This window comes from Pinus tabuliformis, chromosome J, assembly GCF_031772625.1.
Source record: "Pinus tabuliformis cultivar Carrire ecotype Pingquan chromosome J, CPIR1, whole genome shotgun sequence".
NCBI classification, from domain to species: domain Eukaryota; kingdom Viridiplantae; phylum Streptophyta; class Pinopsida; order Pinales; family Pinaceae; genus Pinus; species Pinus tabuliformis.
In genome coordinates, this window is record NC_142295.1 from 101,580,334 (window position 1) to 101,600,911 (window position 20,578).

General features: G+C 31.8%; 1 protein-coding gene across 1 annotated transcript in view; it reads right to left on the bottom strand.

Annotated features, from left to right (window-relative positions):
• The window catches only part of LOC149225717 (uncharacterized), a 34,845-nt gene that overhangs the window by 7,465 nt on the left and 6,802 nt on the right, over positions 1–20,578 (bottom strand). Inside the window, exons 7-18 of the mRNA XM_089379995.1 lie at positions 17,991–18,071; positions 17,467–17,595; positions 14,879–14,959; positions 14,355–14,483; positions 11,787–11,867; positions 11,263–11,391; positions 8,675–8,755; positions 8,151–8,279; positions 5,565–5,645; positions 5,041–5,169; positions 2,455–2,535; positions 1,931–2,059 (exon numbers count right to left, since the gene is read on the bottom strand). Coding sequence (XP_089236121.1) covers positions 1,931–2,059; positions 2,455–2,535; positions 5,041–5,169; positions 5,565–5,645; positions 8,151–8,279; positions 8,675–8,755; positions 11,263–11,391; positions 11,787–11,867; positions 14,355–14,483; positions 14,879–14,959; positions 17,467–17,595; positions 17,991–18,071 — 1,260 coding nt within the window. The remainder of the gene's footprint in view (positions 1–1,930; positions 2,060–2,454; positions 2,536–5,040; positions 5,170–5,564; positions 5,646–8,150; positions 8,280–8,674; positions 8,756–11,262; positions 11,392–11,786; positions 11,868–14,354; positions 14,484–14,878; positions 14,960–17,466; positions 17,596–17,990; positions 18,072–20,578) is intronic.

Sequence of the window (20,578 nt, forward strand, 5' to 3'; positions counted from 1 at the left end):
AGGATCTACTCAAAAGAGATAATTAATGAATTTATTTGTATAATATACAATGTTAGTATGAATTTGTTATTAGCAGTTTAGATTTCTTGTATTTATCATTTTTTGTTATTTAAAGCAAAATTGTTAACATTGTCCAATTTCAAATATTTACTTACCACTTAGTATAATCACTATTGTTGTGCTTGCTTAATTGTTAATTAAGCATGTAATAGTTAACTTAATTACTATTGTTGTGCTTTATGTTAATGGGTTGAAGTTATTTATGTCAATCAAAACTCTCCTTTAATGATAGTTGTGAAAGTCCAAAAATATTCTTAAATTTATAAGAAAGACCATTTCTAAAATTTAAATATTAATTATAATAAAAATATAGTATTCAGCATATTATCATGTTTCATAACTCTTCATGCTTAATACTAAAAGAGAGAAAACAAAAAAAACTAATAATTTACATTAAGTGGAAATATCAAATATATATATATATATATATATATATATATAAACATAAAGGAAAAAAATTTGAGAAAAGAAAAATTATACAAGAAAATTATAATTATAAACAATTTACAGTGTAATTTACCATGACACAGATATGGTTCTCCTAGGCGTTGTTAGCGGTAGCAATTCTACAATAAATAAGAAATTATTATTAATACATTGTTACCAATAGAAGCTCCATAGAATGAGAGAGTAGTGAAAATAAATTCACACTTGTACATTAGATATATTAAATGTGGAGATATGGATCTTCCCAAAATTTAATTAATAATGAATACAACAAAGACAATAGTAAAGAAAGTTATTTAATTACCAATCTGAGAGTGCCTTATTATGGTGAAAATGGTAACTAGCATTTGCACCACATGTTGCAAAGGAAACGCCATAAGGCAATGATATAAAAAACAATAGCATAGAAGAAAGAAGTCAAAATTTTATGCAAATGACATAAGAAACAACAGCATAGAAGAAAGAAGTCAATTTTTTATGCAATTTTGTTTCTTTACCGGTGTTTATTTTTTATCATCAACAAATGGCTAGATCATCTATTCATATTACCAAGAACCTTCGCGTTTGAGGGCGTTGCCACAATGCCACAAAGCTCATTCTGATGATCACCGGGAAGGGAATTGTCGTGAGAGATGCAAATTGTTTCCATTGTTTCTTGAATGGACTCTGTTCTTGCACTGATTATTGTAATGCTAATTGCAAATCGTCTCATAAAAAATAGTGTGACTGCAAGCATAAGCAATTACTTGCCTTTTGTGACAAGCATATGTTTGATAGAGAAAAATGGAAAAATGCAAAAGCAGAGGGGATTAGTAAAATATTTGATGTCTAATCTAGGGTGCATACATAGCATCGGTGTAATCTAGGGTGCATACATAGCAAAAACATACCTAGATAGTTAGTGACATTTTCATAAGACAGATTGAATTTCTACCTGATTCATTTCTTCATATCGGCCATAATTTTACAAAAAATGTCGAATAGGGGTTACATTGAGTATAGTATTGCTAGAAATTTGCATAATGCAGTGTTGTTGGGTGGTATGCCAATGGTGACACGTCATGTGATCATATTTCATTGATATAGATGGTATTTCGAGCATAATTATTTAAGGTTACGTGTAGAAGATTTCAAGAGAAGATATGCATGGCAGGTTCTAACTGCCCTGACATAGTTCACCCAAAAGATACAAAATTTATCTGACAAACTGATTTATCTTGGACAATCTGATTATTACATGAGAAGGCGTGCATTGGGCTTAAGATTGTAAAATATCTCATAACCTTTTCCAATATAGTATAAATCAAGGCCAAGGAACACTAATGTAGGGAATGATAAACATGCGTAGAAGCTAGGACATTCATAACATAGTAAGAAGAGCATTCCCTATGGGATCCTCTAGGTCAAACCCATTTCTAATTACATGGCCATGCACTTCGTTTCCTTGCTGCGAAGCTTCTGGGCCAGCACACGCACCAAGTACACTGGAAAAGATAACATGATCCGCCTCTATAGCTGTCCATTGCATCCAGCCATAAAGCCTTAATGCCTCCTGACAATACCCATTTTTAGTATATCCAACAATCATAGTATTCCATGACACCACATCCCGTTCAAGCATTTTGTCAAACACTGTCCATGCATCCGCTACATATCAATATTGACTTGTTCGACTTACTCAGAACTAGTCACTGAAGTTGATCATATAGTGCAAGAACTCCAGCTCTTACTACTCTTAACATAACATTAGTTGTTACTCCTCTGAAGAGGGCATGGATGCCCTCTTGGCGCACAATCTGTTGAAAAGCATGGACGGTGTTGCTATAACTTGTTTCTAGAAAAACAGCTTGACAAAAAATTTTATGTGAGATCCATCATAGTTGCTAGAAGTAACATCACAAGCTCAGAACATGAGCAAGAATGTAGATTTTATGTCATATTTCTTACTTGTATAATGTCTTCAGCGTGTCGTGTATAAGACAAAGAAAGAAAGTCAATGTTGTTGCGAACTCCCCAAGATGCAATAACCTTCAAAGTACAAACAACAGAAATAAATCAAATTACAAACCTTGTCATAATCAAATCACATGATGCACAATAAACTTTAACACAAAAATAGACTAGTGCCCTGCAATTTGTAAGGTTACATTTATTTCATGAGATCAAAGCTTGAACTATCTAATATTTGAAGAGCGAGGGTTGCCACAATTAGCAAATGCACAAATTAATTTATTTGACACTTTGATTTCATGTTAGTTACAGACTGCATGCTTTCAGTTTATAAGGTTTATCCTAAGGTCCTTGATGGATGCCAATACTGTCTTCTGACATTGCTTAATGAACATTTAACAAAGGATGAGAACAATGATGTAATTGAAATTCATTTTGTTATGCTCTAATAATCAATTTGTTGGTTGACAGAATAAGACTTGAATTAATCATATTGTAGATAAATAATTTTAAATATTAATAAAAATTAATAAAATTCAATCCATAATGTTAAATCATGGAGAAGCTGCAAAAAAATGTGGTCAAAAGAAAAATTGAATGTGTATATAATAATATTAATTTAGATCTTGCTCAAGGATTTATTAGTTTCTAAGTAAGGATCTACTCAAAAGAGATAATTAATGAATTTATTTGTATAATATACAATGTTAGTATGAATTTGTTATTAGCAGTTTAGATTTCTTGTATTTATCATTTTTTGTTATTTAAAGCAAAATTGTTAACATTGTCCAATTTCAAATATTTACTTACCACTTAGTATAATCACTATTGTTGTGCTTGCTTAATTGTTAATTAAGCATGTAATAGTTAACTTAATTACTATTGTTGTGCTTTATGTTAATGGGTTGAAGTTATTTATGTCAATCAAAACTCTCCTTTAATGATAGTTGTGAAAGTCCAAAAATATTCTTAAATTTATAAGAAAGACCATTTCTAAAATTTAAATATTAATTATAATAAAAATATAGTATTCAGCATATTATCATGTTTCATAACTCTTCATGCTTAATACTAAAAGAGAGAAAACAAAAAAAACTAATAATTTACATTAAGTGGAAATATCAAATATATATATATATATATATATATATATAAACATAAAGGAAAAAAATTTGAGAAAAGAAAAATTATACAAGAAAATTATAATTATAAACAATTTACAGTGTAATTTACCATGACACAGATATGGTTCTCCTAGGCGTTGTTAGCGGTAGCAATTCTACAATAAATAAGAAATTATTATTAATACATTGTTACCAATAGAAGCTCCATAGAATGAGAGAGTAGTGAAAATAAATTCACACTTGTACATTAGATATATTAAATGTGGAGATATGGATCTTCCCAAAATTTAATTAATAATGAATACAACAAAGACAATAGTAAAGAAAGTTATTTAATTACCAATCTGAGAGTGCCTTATTATGGTGAAAATGGTAACTAGCATTTGCACCACATGTTGCAAAGGAAACGCCATAAGGCAATGATATAAAAAACAATAGCATAGAAGAAAGAAGTCAAAATTTTATGCAAATGACATAAGAAACAACAGCATAGAAGAAAGAAGTCAATTTTTTATGCAATTTTGTTTCTTTACCGGTGTTTATTTTTTATCATCAACAAATGGCTAGATCATCTATTCATATTACCAAGAACCTTCGCGTTTGAGGGCGTTGCCACAATGCCACAAAGCTCATTCTGATGATCACCGGGAAGGGAATTGTCGTGAGAGATGCAAATTGTTTCCATTGTTTCTTGAATGGACTCTGTTCTTGCACTGATTATTGTAATGCTAATTGCAAATCGTCTCATAAAAAATAGTGTGACTGCAAGCATAAGCAATTACTTGCCTTTTGTGACAAGCATATGTTTGATAGAGAAAAATGGAAAAATGCAAAAGCAGAGGGGATTAGTAAAATATTTGATGTCTAATCTAGGGTGCATACATAGCATCGGTGTAATCTAGGGTGCATACATAGCAAAAACATACCTAGATAGTTAGTGACATTTTCATAAGACAGATTGAATTTCTACCTGATTCATTTCTTCATATCGGCCATAATTTTACAAAAAATGTCGAATAGGGGTTACATTGAGTATAGTATTGCTAGAAATTTGCATAATGCAGTGTTGTTGGGTGGTATGCCAATGGTGACACGTCATGTGATCATATTTCATTGATATAGATGGTATTTCGAGCATAATTATTTAAGGTTACGTGTAGAAGATTTCAAGAGAAGATATGCATGGCAGGTTCTAACTGCCCTGACATAGTTCACCCAAAAGATACAAAATTTATCTGACAAACTGATTTATCTTGGACAATCTGATTATTACATGAGAAGGCGTGCATTGGGCTTAAGATTGTAAAATATCTCATAACCTTTTCCAATATAGTATAAATCAAGGCCAAGGAACACTAATGTAGGGAATGATAAACATGCGTAGAAGCTAGGACATTCATAACATAGTAAGAAGAGCATTCCCTATGGGATCCTCTAGGTCAAACCCATTTCTAATTACATGGCCATGCACTTCGTTTCCTTGCTGCGAAGCTTCTGGGCCAGCACACGCACCAAGTACACTGGAAAAGATAACATGATCCGCCTCTATAGCTGTCCATTGCATCCAGCCATAAAGCCTTAATGCCTCCTGACAATACCCATTTTTAGTATATCCAACAATCATAGTATTCCATGACACCACATCCCGTTCAAGCATTTTGTCAAACACTGTCCATGCATCCGCTACATATCAATATTGACTTGTTCGACTTACTCAGAACTAGTCACTGAAGTTGATCATATAGTGCAAGAACTCCAGCTCTTACTACTCTTAACATAACATTAGTTGTTACTCCTCTGAAGAGGGCATGGATGCCCTCTTGGCGCACAATCTGTTGAAAAGCATGGACGGTGTTGCTATAACTTGTTTCTAGAAAAACAGCTTGACAAAAAATTTTATGTGAGATCCATCATAGTTGCTAGAAGTAACATCACAAGCTCAGAACATGAGCAAGAATGTAGATTTTATGTCATATTTCTTACTTGTATAATGTCTTCAGCGTGTCGTGTATAAGACAAAGAAAGAAAGTCAATGTTGTTGCGAACTCCCCAAGATGCAATAACCTTCAAAGTACAAACAACAGAAATAAATCAAATTACAAACCTTGTCATAATCAAATCACATGATGCACAATAAACTTTAACACAAAAATAGACTAGTGCCCTGCAATTTGTAAGGTTACATTTATTTCATGAGATCAAAGCTTGAACTATCTAATATTTGAAGAGCGAGGGTTGCCACAATTAGCAAATGCACAAATTAATTTATTTGACACTTTGATTTCATGTTAGTTACAGACTGCATGCTTTCAGTTTATAAGGTTTATCCTAAGGTCCTTGATGGATGCCAATACTGTCTTCTGACATTGCTTAATGAACATTTAACAAAGGATGAGAACAATGATGTAATTGAAATTCATTTTGTTATGCTCTAATAATCAATTTGTTGGTTGACAGAATAAGACTTGAATTAATCATATTGTAGATAAATAATTTTAAATATTAATAAAAATTAATAAAATTCAATCCATAATGTTAAATCATGGAGAAGCTGCAAAAAAATGTGGTCAAAAGAAAAATTGAATGTGTATATAATAATATTAATTTAGATCTTGCTCAAGGATTTATTAGTTTCTAAGTAAGGATCTACTCAAAAGAGATAATTAATGAATTTATTTGTATAATATACAATGTTAGTATGAATTTGTTATTAGCAGTTTAGATTTCTTGTATTTATCATTTTTTGTTATTTAAAGCAAAATTGTTAACATTGTCCAATTTCAAATATTTACTTACCACTTAGTATAATCACTATTGTTGTGCTTGCTTAATTGTTAATTAAGCATGTAATAGTTAACTTAATTACTATTGTTGTGCTTTATGTTAATGGGTTGAAGTTATTTATGTCAATCAAAACTCTCCTTTAATGATAGTTGTGAAAGTCCAAAAATATTCTTAAATTTATAAGAAAGACCATTTCTAAAATTTAAATATTAATTATAATAAAAATATAGTATTCAGCATATTATCATGTTTCATAACTCTTCATGCTTAATACTAAAAGAGAGAAAACAAAAAAAACTAATAATTTACATTAAGTGGAAATATCAAATATATATATATATATATATATATATATAAACATAAAGGAAAAAAATTTGAGAAAAGAAAAATTATACAAGAAAATTATAATTATAAACAATTTACAGTGTAATTTACCATGACACAGATATGGTTCTCCTAGGCGTTGTTAGCGGTAGCAATTCTACAATAAATAAGAAATTATTATTAATACATTGTTACCAATAGAAGCTCCATAGAATGAGAGAGTAGTGAAAATAAATTCACACTTGTACATTAGATATATTAAATGTGGAGATATGGATCTTCCCAAAATTTAATTAATAATGAATACAACAAAGACAATAGTAAAGAAAGTTATTTAATTACCAATCTGAGAGTGCCTTATTATGGTGAAAATGGTAACTAGCATTTGCACCACATGTTGCAAAGGAAACGCCATAAGGCAATGATATAAAAAACAATAGCATAGAAGAAAGAAGTCAAAATTTTATGCAAATGACATAAGAAACAACAGCATAGAAGAAAGAAGTCAATTTTTTATGCAATTTTGTTTCTTTACCGGTGTTTATTTTTTATCATCAACAAATGGCTAGATCATCTATTCATATTACCAAGAACCTTCGCGTTTGAGGGCGTTGCCACAATGCCACAAAGCTCATTCTGATGATCACCGGGAAGGGAATTGTCGTGAGAGATGCAAATTGTTTCCATTGTTTCTTGAATGGACTCTGTTCTTGCACTGATTATTGTAATGCTAATTGCAAATCGTCTCATAAAAAATAGTGTGACTGCAAGCATAAGCAATTACTTGCCTTTTGTGACAAGCATATGTTTGATAGAGAAAAATGGAAAAATGCAAAAGCAGAGGGGATTAGTAAAATATTTGATGTCTAATCTAGGGTGCATACATAGCATCGGTGTAATCTAGGGTGCATACATAGCAAAAACATACCTAGATAGTTAGTGACATTTTCATAAGACAGATTGAATTTCTACCTGATTCATTTCTTCATATCGGCCATAATTTTACAAAAAATGTCGAATAGGGGTTACATTGAGTATAGTATTGCTAGAAATTTGCATAATGCAGTGTTGTTGGGTGGTATGCCAATGGTGACACGTCATGTGATCATATTTCATTGATATAGATGGTATTTCGAGCATAATTATTTAAGGTTACGTGTAGAAGATTTCAAGAGAAGATATGCATGGCAGGTTCTAACTGCCCTGACATAGTTCACCCAAAAGATACAAAATTTATCTGACAAACTGATTTATCTTGGACAATCTGATTATTACATGAGAAGGCGTGCATTGGGCTTAAGATTGTAAAATATCTCATAACCTTTTCCAATATAGTATAAATCAAGGCCAAGGAACACTAATGTAGGGAATGATAAACATGCGTAGAAGCTAGGACATTCATAACATAGTAAGAAGAGCATTCCCTATGGGATCCTCTAGGTCAAACCCATTTCTAATTACATGGCCATGCACTTCGTTTCCTTGCTGCGAAGCTTCTGGGCCAGCACACGCACCAAGTACACTGGAAAAGATAACATGATCCGCCTCTATAGCTGTCCATTGCATCCAGCCATAAAGCCTTAATGCCTCCTGACAATACCCATTTTTAGTATATCCAACAATCATAGTATTCCATGACACCACATCCCGTTCAAGCATTTTGTCAAACACTGTCCATGCATCCGCTACATATCAATATTGACTTGTTCGACTTACTCAGAACTAGTCACTGAAGTTGATCATATAGTGCAAGAACTCCAGCTCTTACTACTCTTAACATAACATTAGTTGTTACTCCTCTGAAGAGGGCATGGATGCCCTCTTGGCGCACAATCTGTTGAAAAGCATGGACGGTGTTGCTATAACTTGTTTCTAGAAAAACAGCTTGACAAAAAATTTTATGTGAGATCCATCATAGTTGCTAGAAGTAACATCACAAGCTCAGAACATGAGCAAGAATGTAGATTTTATGTCATATTTCTTACTTGTATAATGTCTTCAGCGTGTCGTGTATAAGACAAAGAAAGAAAGTCAATGTTGTTGCGAACTCCCCAAGATGCAATAACCTTCAAAGTACAAACAACAGAAATAAATCAAATTACAAACCTTGTCATAATCAAATCACATGATGCACAATAAACTTTAACACAAAAATAGACTAGTGCCCTGCAATTTGTAAGGTTACATTTATTTCATGAGATCAAAGCTTGAACTATCTAATATTTGAAGAGCGAGGGTTGCCACAATTAGCAAATGCACAAATTAATTTATTTGACACTTTGATTTCATGTTAGTTACAGACTGCATGCTTTCAGTTTATAAGGTTTATCCTAAGGTCCTTGATGGATGCCAATACTGTCTTCTGACATTGCTTAATGAACATTTAACAAAGGATGAGAACAATGATGTAATTGAAATTCATTTTGTTATGCTCTAATAATCAATTTGTTGGTTGACAGAATAAGACTTGAATTAATCATATTGTAGATAAATAATTTTAAATATTAATAAAAATTAATAAAATTCAATCCATAATGTTAAATCATGGAGAAGCTGCAAAAAAATGTGGTCAAAAGAAAAATTGAATGTGTATATAATAATATTAATTTAGATCTTGCTCAAGGATTTATTAGTTTCTAAGTAAGGATCTACTCAAAAGAGATAATTAATGAATTTATTTGTATAATATACAATGTTAGTATGAATTTGTTATTAGCAGTTTAGATTTCTTGTATTTATCATTTTTTGTTATTTAAAGCAAAATTGTTAACATTGTCCAATTTCAAATATTTACTTACCACTTAGTATAATCACTATTGTTGTGCTTGCTTAATTGTTAATTAAGCATGTAATAGTTAACTTAATTACTATTGTTGTGCTTTATGTTAATGGGTTGAAGTTATTTATGTCAATCAAAACTCTCCTTTAATGATAGTTGTGAAAGTCCAAAAATATTCTTAAATTTATAAGAAAGACCATTTCTAAAATTTAAATATTAATTATAATAAAAATATAGTATTCAGCATATTATCATGTTTCATAACTCTTCATGCTTAATACTAAAAGAGAGAAAACAAAAAAAACTAATAATTTACATTAAGTGGAAATATCAAATATATATATATATATATATATATATATATAAACATAAAGGAAAAAAATTTGAGAAAAGAAAAATTATACAAGAAAATTATAATTATAAACAATTTACAGTGTAATTTACCATGACACAGATATGGTTCTCCTAGGCGTTGTTAGCGGTAGCAATTCTACAATAAATAAGAAATTATTATTAATACATTGTTACCAATAGAAGCTCCATAGAATGAGAGAGTAGTGAAAATAAATTCACACTTGTACATTAGATATATTAAATGTGGAGATATGGATCTTCCCAAAATTTAATTAATAATGAATACAACAAAGACAATAGTAAAGAAAGTTATTTAATTACCAATCTGAGAGTGCCTTATTATGGTGAAAATGGTAACTAGCATTTGCACCACATGTTGCAAAGGAAACGCCATAAGGCAATGATATAAAAAACAATAGCATAGAAGAAAGAAGTCAAAATTTTATGCAAATGACATAAGAAACAACAGCATAGAAGAAAGAAGTCAATTTTTTATGCAATTTTGTTTCTTTACCGGTGTTTATTTTTTATCATCAACAAATGGCTAGATCATCTATTCATATTACCAAGAACCTTCGCGTTTGAGGGCGTTGCCACAATGCCACAAAGCTCATTCTGATGATCACCGGGAAGGGAATTGTCGTGAGAGATGCAAATTGTTTCCATTGTTTCTTGAATGGACTCTGTTCTTGCACTGATTATTGTAATGCTAATTGCAAATCGTCTCATAAAAAATAGTGTGACTGCAAGCATAAGCAATTACTTGCCTTTTGTGACAAGCATATGTTTGATAGAGAAAAATGGAAAAATGCAAAAGCAGAGGGGATTAGTAAAATATTTGATGTCTAATCTAGGGTGCATACATAGCATCGGTGTAATCTAGGGTGCATACATAGCAAAAACATACCTAGATAGTTAGTGACATTTTCATAAGACAGATTGAATTTCTACCTGATTCATTTCTTCATATCGGCCATAATTTTACAAAAAATGTCGAATAGGGGTTACATTGAGTATAGTATTGCTAGAAATTTGCATAATGCAGTGTTGTTGGGTGGTATGCCAATGGTGACACGTCATGTGATCATATTTCATTGATATAGATGGTATTTCGAGCATAATTATTTAAGGTTACGTGTAGAAGATTTCAAGAGAAGATATGCATGGCAGGTTCTAACTGCCCTGACATAGTTCACCCAAAAGATACAAAATTTATCTGACAAACTGATTTATCTTGGACAATCTGATTATTACATGAGAAGGCGTGCATTGGGCTTAAGATTGTAAAATATCTCATAACCTTTTCCAATATAGTATAAATCAAGGCCAAGGAACACTAATGTAGGGAATGATAAACATGCGTAGAAGCTAGGACATTCATAACATAGTAAGAAGAGCATTCCCTATGGGATCCTCTAGGTCAAACCCATTTCTAATTACATGGCCATGCACTTCGTTTCCTTGCTGCGAAGCTTCTGGGCCAGCACACGCACCAAGTACACTGGAAAAGATAACATGATCCGCCTCTATAGCTGTCCATTGCATCCAGCCATAAAGCCTTAATGCCTCCTGACAATACCCATTTTTAGTATATCCAACAATCATAGTATTCCATGACACCACATCCCGTTCAAGCATTTTGTCAAACACTGTCCATGCATCCGCTACATATCAATATTGACTTGTTCGACTTACTCAGAACTAGTCACTGAAGTTGATCATATAGTGCAAGAACTCCAGCTCTTACTACTCTTAACATAACATTAGTTGTTACTCCTCTGAAGAGGGCATGGATGCCCTCTTGGCGCACAATCTGTTGAAAAGCATGGACGGTGTTGCTATAACTTGTTTCTAGAAAAACAGCTTGACAAAAAATTTTATGTGAGATCCATCATAGTTGCTAGAAGTAACATCACAAGCTCAGAACATGAGCAAGAATGTAGATTTTATGTCATATTTCTTACTTGTATAATGTCTTCAGCGTGTCGTGTATAAGACAAAGAAAGAAAGTCAATGTTGTTGCGAACTCCCCAAGATGCAATAACCTTCAAAGTACAAACAACAGAAATAAATCAAATTACAAACCTTGTCATAATCAAATCACATGATGCACAATAAACTTTAACACAAAAATAGACTAGTGCCCTGCAATTTGTAAGGTTACATTTATTTCATGAGATCAAAGCTTGAACTATCTAATATTTGAAGAGCGAGGGTTGCCACAATTAGCAAATGCACAAATTAATTTATTTGACACTTTGATTTCATGTTAGTTACAGACTGCATGCTTTCAGTTTATAAGGTTTATCCTAAGGTCCTTGATGGATGCCAATACTGTCTTCTGACATTGCTTAATGAACATTTAACAAAGGATGAGAACAATGATGTAATTGAAATTCATTTTGTTATGCTCTAATAATCAATTTGTTTGTTGACGGAATAAGACATGAACTAATCATATTGTACATAAATAATTTTAAATATTAATATAAAATAATAAAATTCAATCTATAACGTTAAATCATAGAGAAGCTGCAAAAAAATGTGGTCAAAAGAAAAATTGAATGTGTATATAAAAATATTAATTTAGATCTAGCTCAAGGATTTATTAGTTTCTAAGTAAGGATCTACTCAAAAGAGATAATTAATGAATTTATTTGTATAATATACAATGTTAGTATGAATTTGTTATTAGCAGTTTAGATTTCTTGTATTTATCATTTTTTGTTATTTAAAGCAAAATTGTTAACATTGTCCAATTTCAAATATTTACTTACCACTTAGTATAATCACTATTGTTGTGCTTGCTTAATTGTTAATTAAGCATGTAATAGTTAACTTAATTACTATTGTTGTGCTTTATGTTAATGGGTTGAAGTTATTTATGTCAATCAAAACTCTCCTTTAATGATAGTTGTGAAAGTCCAAAAATATTCTTAAATTTATAAGAAAGACCATTTCTAAAATTTAAATATTAATTATAATAAAAATATAGTATTCAGCATATTATCATGTTTCATAACTCTTCATGCTTAATACTAAAAGAGAGAAAACAAAAAAAACTAATAATTTACATTAAGTGGAAATATCAAATATATATATAAACATAAAGGAAAAAAAATTGAGAAAAGAAAAATTATACAAGAAAATTATAATTATAAACAATTTACAGTGTAATTTACCATGACACAGATATGGTTCTCCTAGGCGTTGTTAGCGGTAGCAATTCTACAATAAATAAGAAATTATTATTAATACATTGTTACCAATAGAAGCTCCATAGAATGAGAGAGTAGTGAAAATAAATTCACACTTGTACATTAGATATATTAAATGTGGAGATATGGATCTTCCCAAAATTTAATTAATAATGAATACAACAAAGACAATAGTAAAGAAAGTTATTTAATTACCAATCTGAGAGTGCCTTATTATGGTGAAAATGGTAACTAGCATTTGCACCACATGTTGCAAAGGAAACGCCATAAGGCAATGATATAAAAAACAATAGCATAGAAGAAAGAAGTCAAAATTTTATGCAAATGACATAAGAAACAACAGCATAGAAGAAAGAAGTCAATTTTTTATGCAATTTTGTTTCTTTACCGGTGTTTATTTTTTATCATCAACAAATGGCTAGATCATCTATTCATATTACCAAGAACCTTCGCGTTTGAGGGCGTTGCCACAATGCCACAAAGCTCATTCTGATGATCACCGGGAAGGGAATTGTCGTGAGAGATGCAAATTGTTTCCATTGTTTCTTGAATGGACTCTGTTCTTGCACTGATTATTGTAATGCTAATTGCAAATCGTCTCATAAAAAATAGTGTGACTGCAAGCATAAGCAATTACTTGCCTTTTGTGACAAGCATATGTTTGATAGAGAAAAATGGAAAAATGCAAAAGCAGAGGGGATTAGTAAAATATTTGATGTCTAATCTAGGGTGCATACATAGCATCGGTGTAATCTAGGGTGCATACATAGCAAAAACATACCTAGATAGTTAGTGACATTTTCATAAGACAGATTGAATTTCTACCTGATTCATTTCTTCATATCGGCCATAATTTTACAAAAAATGTCGAATAGGGGTTACATTGAGTATAGTATTGCTAGAAATTTGCATAATGCAGTGTTGTTGGGTGGTATGCCAATGGTGACACGTCATGTGATCATATTTCATTGATATAGATGGTATTTCGAGCATAATTATTTAAGGTTACGTGTAGAAGATTTCAAGAGAAGATATGCATGGCAGGTTCTAACTGCCCTGACATAGTTCACCCAAAAGATACAAAATTTATCTGACAAACTGATTTATCTTGGACAATCTGATTATTACATGAGAAGGCGTGCATTGGGCTTAAGATTGTAAAATATCTCATAACCTTTTCCAATATAGTATAAATCAAGGCCAAGGAACACTAATGTAGGGAATGATAAACATGCGTAGAAGCTAGGACATTCATAACATAGTAAGAAGAGCATTCCCTATGGGATCCTCTAGGTCAAACCCATTTCTAATTACATGGCCATGCACTTCGTTTCCTTGCTGCGAAGCTTCTGGGCCAGCACACGCACCAAGTACACTGGAAAAGATAACATGATCCGCCTCTATAGCTGTCCATTGCATCCAGCCATAAAGCCTTAATGCCTCCTGACAATACCCATTTTTAGTATATCCAACAATCATAGTATTCCATGACACCACATCCCGTTCAAGCATTTTGTCAAACACTGTCCATGCATCCGCTACATATCAATATTGACTTGTTCGACTTACTCAGAACTAGTCACTGAAGTTGATCATATAGTGCAAGAACTCCAGCTCTTACTACTCTTAACATAACATTAGTTGTTACTCCTCTGAAGAGGGCATGGATGCCCTCTTGGCGCACAATCTGTTGAAAAGCATGGACGGTGTTGCTATAACTTGTTTCTAGAAAAACAGCTTGACAAAAAATTTTATGTGAGATCCATCATAGTTGCTAGAAGTAACATCACAAGCTCAGAACATGAGCAAGAATGTAGATTTTATGTCATATTTCTTACTTGTATAATGTCTTCAGCGTGTCGTGTATAAGACAAAGAAAGAAAGTCAATGTTGTTGCGAACTCCCCAAGATGCAATAACCTTCAAAGTACAAACAACAGAAATAAATCAAATTACAAACCTTGTCATAATCAAATCACATGATGCACAATAAACTTTAACACAAAAATAGACTAGTGCCCTGCAATTTGTAAGGTTACATTTATTTCATGAGATCAAAGCTTGAACTATCTAATATTTGAAGAGCGAGGGTTGCCACAATTAGCAAATGCACAAATTAATTTATTTGACACTTTGATTTCATGTTAGTTACAGACTGCATGCTTTCAGTTTATAAGGTTTATCCTAAGGTCCTTGATGGATGCCAATACTGTCTTCTGACATTGCTTAATGAACATTTAACAAAGGATGAGAACAATGATGTAATTGAAATTCATTTTGTTATGCTCTAATAATCAATTTGTTGGTTGACAGAATAAGACTTGAATTAATCATATTGTAGATAAATAATTTTAAATATTAATAAAAATTAATAAAATTCAATCCATAATGTTAAATCATGGAGAAGCTGCAAAAAAATGTGGTCAAAAGAAAAATTGAATGTGTATATAATAATATTAATTTAGATCTTGCTCAAGGATTTATTAGTTTCTAAGTAAGGATCTACTCAAAAGAGATAATTAATGAATTTATTTGTATAATATACAATGTTAGTATGAATTTGTTATTAGCAGTTTAGATTTCTTGTATTTATCATTTTTTGTTATTTAAAGCAAAATTGTTAACATTGTCCAATTTCAAATATTTACTTACCACTTAGTATAATCACTATTGTTGTGCTTGCTTAATTGTTAATTAAGCATGTAATAGTTAACTTAATTACTATTGTTGTGCTTTATGTTAATGGGTTGAAGTTATTTATGTCAATCAAAACTCTCCTTTAATGATAGTTGTGAAAGTCCAAAAATATTCTTAAATTTATAAGAAAGACCATTTCTAAAATTTAAATATTAATTATAATAAAAATATAGTATTCAGCATATTATCATGTTTCATAACTCTTCATGCTTAATACTAAAAGAGAGAAAACAAAAAAAACTAATAATTTACATTAAGTGGAAATATCAAATATATATATATATATATATATATATATATAAACATAAAGGAAAAAAATTTGAGAAAAGAAAAATTATACAAGAAAATTATAATTATAAACAATTTACAGTGTAATTTACCATGACACAGATATGGTTCTCCTAGGCGTTGTTAGCGGTAGCAATTCTACAATAAATAAGAAATTATTATTAATACATTGTTACCAATAGAAGCTCCATAGAATGAGAGAGTAGTGAAAATAAATTCACACTTGTACATTAGATATATTAAATGTGGAGATATGGATCTTCCCAAAATTTAATTAATAATGAATACAACAAAGACAATAGTAAAGAAAGTTATTTAATTACCAATCTGAGAGTGCCTTATTATGGTGAAAATGGTAACTAGCATTTGCACCACATGTTGCAAAGGAAACGCCATAAGGCAATGATATAAAAAACAATAGCATAGAAGAAAGAAGTCAAAATTTTATGCAAATGACATAAGAAACAACAGCATAGAAGAAAGAAGTCAATTTTTTATGCAATTTTGTTTCTTTACCGGTGTTTATTTTTTATCATCAACAAATGGCTAGATCATCTATTCATATTACCAAGAACCTTCGCGTTTGAGGGCGTTGCCACAATGCCACAAAGCTCATTCTGATGATCACCGGGAAGGGAATTGTCGTGAGAGATGCAAATTGTTTCCATTGTTTCTTGAATGGACTCTGTTCTTGCACTGATTATTGTAATGCTAATTGCAAATCGTCTCATAAAAAATAGTGTGACTGCAAGCATAAGCAATTACTTGCCTTTTGTGACAAGCATATGTTTGATAGAGAAAAATGGAAAAATGCAAAAGCAGAGGGGATTAGTAAAATATTTGATGTCTAATCTAGGGTGCATACATAGCATCGGTGTAATCTAGGGTGCATACATAGCAAAAACATACCTAGATAGTTAGTGACATTTTCATAAGACAGATTGAATTTCTACCTGATTCATTTCTTCATATCGGCCATAATTTTACAAAAAATGTCGAATAGGGGTTACATTGAGTATAGTATTGCTAGAAATTTGCATAATGCAGTGTTGTTGGGTGGTATGCCAATGGTGACACGTCATGTGATCATATTTCATTGATATAGATGGTATTTCGAGCATAATTATTTAAGGTTACGTGTAGAAGATTTCAAGAGAAGATATGCATGGCAGGTTCTAACTGCCCTGACATAGTTCACCCAAAAGATACAAAATTTATCTGACAAACTGATTTATCTTGGACAATCTGATTATTACATGAGAAGGCGTGCATTGGGCTTAAGATTGTAAAATATCTCATAACCTTTTCCAATATAGTATAAATCAAGGCCAAGGAACACTAATGTAGGGAATGATAAACATGCGTAGAAGCTAGGACATTCATAACATAGTAAGAAGAGCATTCCCTATGGGATCCTCTAGGTCAAACCCATTTCTAATTACATGGCCATGCACTTCGTTTCCTTGCTGCGAAGCTTCTGGGCCAGCACACGCACCAAGTACACTGGAAAAGATAACATGATCCGCCTCTATAGCTGTCCATTGCATCCAGCCATAAAGCCTTAATGCCTCCTGACAATACCCATTTTTAGTATATCCAACAATCATAGTATTCCATGACACCACATCCCGTTCAAGCATTTTGTCAAACACTGTCCATGCATCCGCTACATATCAATATTGACTTGTTCGACTTACTCAGAACTAGTCACTGAAGTTGATCATATAGTGCAAGAACTCCAGCTCTTACTACTCTTAACATAACATTAGTTGTTACTCCTCTGAAGAGGGCATGGATGCCCTCTTGGCGCACAATCTGTTGAAAAGCATGGACGGTGTTGCTATAACTTGTTTCTAGAAAAACAGCTTGACAAAAAATTTTATGTGAGATCCATCATAGTTGCTAGAAGTAACATCACAAGCTCAGAACATGAGCAAGAATGTAGATTTTATGTCATATTTCTTACTTGTATAATGTCTTCAGCGTGTCGTGTATAAGACAAAGAAAGAAAGTCAATGTTGTTGCGAACTCCCCAAGATGCAATAACCTTCAAAGTACAAACAACAGAAATAAATCAAATTACAAACCTTGTCATAATCAAATCACATGATGCACAATAAACTTTAACACAAAAATAGACTAGTGCCCTGCAATTTGTAAGGTTACATTTATTTCATGAGATCAAAGCTTGAACTATCTAATATTTGAAGAGCGAGGGTTGCCACAATTAGCAAATGCACAAATTAATTTATTTGACACTTTGATTTCATGTTAGTTACAGACTGCATGCTTTCAGTTTATAAGGTTTATCCTAAGGTCCTTGATGGATGCCAATACTGTCTTCTGACATTGCTTAATGAACATTTAACAAAGGATGAGAACAATGATGTAATTGAAATTCATTTTGTTATGCTCTAATAATCAATTTGTTGGTTGACAGAATAAGACTTGAATTAATCATATTGTAGATAAATAATTTTAAATATTAATAAAAATTAATAAAATTCAATCCATAATGTTAAATCATGGAGAAGCTGCAAAAAAATGTGGTCAAAAGAAAAATTGAATGTGTATATAATAATATTAATTTAGATCTTGCTCAAGGATTTATTAGTTTCTAAGTAAGGATCTACTCAAAAGAGATAATTAATGAATTTATTTGTATAATATACAATGTTAGTATGAATTTGTTATTAGCAGTTTAGATTTCTTGTATTTATCATTTTTTGTTATTTAAAGCAAAATTGTTAACATTTCAAGAGAAGCTATGCATGGCAGATTCTACCTGCCCTAACATAATACACCCAAAAGATACAAAATTTATCTGACAAACTGAATTATCTTAGACAATGTGATTGTTATATGAGAAGGCATGCATTGGGCTTAAGATTTTAAAATATCTTATAACCTTTTCCAACTCAGTCTGACCATATCCCTTTACAAGATTAGTCCATGACACCACATCTCTTTCAGGCATTCTATCGAGTAATTGTTGTGCTGCAGAATTGTGCACAAATTCTTACGAATTCTAAGAATGATGTTAAAATTGAAACAAGGCAGGGTGCAACCATTTGGTTTCCATCATTGTTACAAGTATTCCATGTCAGAGCAGCTATCCATTGAATATATGATAGGTCTTGCCTCTATATAGAGGCCCTTTTGGGCCATGATCCATTTTCCTTTGAAAATATTACATTTTCCTGCATCTTTCTTTGGATCGATCTGAATTGTCTCTAAAACCTTGCATTCATTCCTTTTAATATCTTGAATTTAAGACATTTTCTCTATGCTACTTCTTGTGTTTACACTGCCGTTGTCAAAGAAATAGTGACTGGTATGGGACCATTTTTATTATACAGGCAAGAACAACATGAAATTGGGTTTAGGAGCTTCAAGGCCATCAAATATTGAACTGAATGATCGTCAGGGATCATATGTACCCACAACTCTTTCAATCAAGGAAGATTGTTAAATTGAGAGAGAAGACATTAGAACAAAAGGGAAGGAAGACAACCAGTGCCATATCAACAACGATTTCTTTATGTGAAAATAACTTTGACTTACAAATCATAAGGCCTAAATTATCCATATCTGCTAAAACAATTTGCAGAGTAATATGGCAGCTTCATTAACTTGGGAAATAAACATGCCACTGAAAAATTAAAGGAATGGACAATGCCTTCATGTTGACTTCTGATTTTGAAACAAGGGAAGCTTTACACATTATTGAGCAAATACTCTATCTACCTGAAGATAGAGGGACTGACTTAGCATGAAACCCCCATTTTCATCAAACACTTTCCTTTATCAATAAGAGAAAATAACATATCCAAGTGTTCATCAAGATCTTAACTTTCTACAAAATCATACAAAAGTCATTGTTCAAAAGTACAGAGTTCAAGCAAGTACACAGATGATCTACAAGAGTCTTAAAGTTACATAAGGGTTGCAACAAAGATTGAAAGATCTCTCGAACATGGGTAAAATTGCAGGAGAAGAAAATTTGTGCAGGGCTACTTTGGGTAACACAAATATATAGAGGGAATATATGTAAACCTAGGAGGCCAAAATCATTAGAAATTGTATAGTAGGTGGTAGCTTCATAATATTAATTTTCACATGTCTCACCGTGAGCTAGAGACGAAACTGGTATACTTGAGGATTAGACATCAGTGTCTGATCGATCCAATTTCTATGAAAACTCAAGAGTCATTTTTCCAACAACATAAAATATTACATTTTCCTGCATCTTTCTTTGGATCGATCTGAATTGTCTCTAAAACCTTGCATTCATTCCTTTTAATATCTTGAATTTAAGTCATTTTCTCTATGCTACTTCTTGTGTTTACACTGCCGTTGTCAAAGAAATAGTGACTGGTATGGGACCATTTTTATTGTACAGGCAAGAACAACATGAAATGGGGTTTAGGAGCTTCAAGGCCATCAAATATTGAACTGAATGATTTTCAGGGATCAGATGTACCCACAACTCTTTCAATCAAGGAAGACTGTCATTGAGAGAGAAGACATTAGAACAAAAGGGAAGGAAGATAA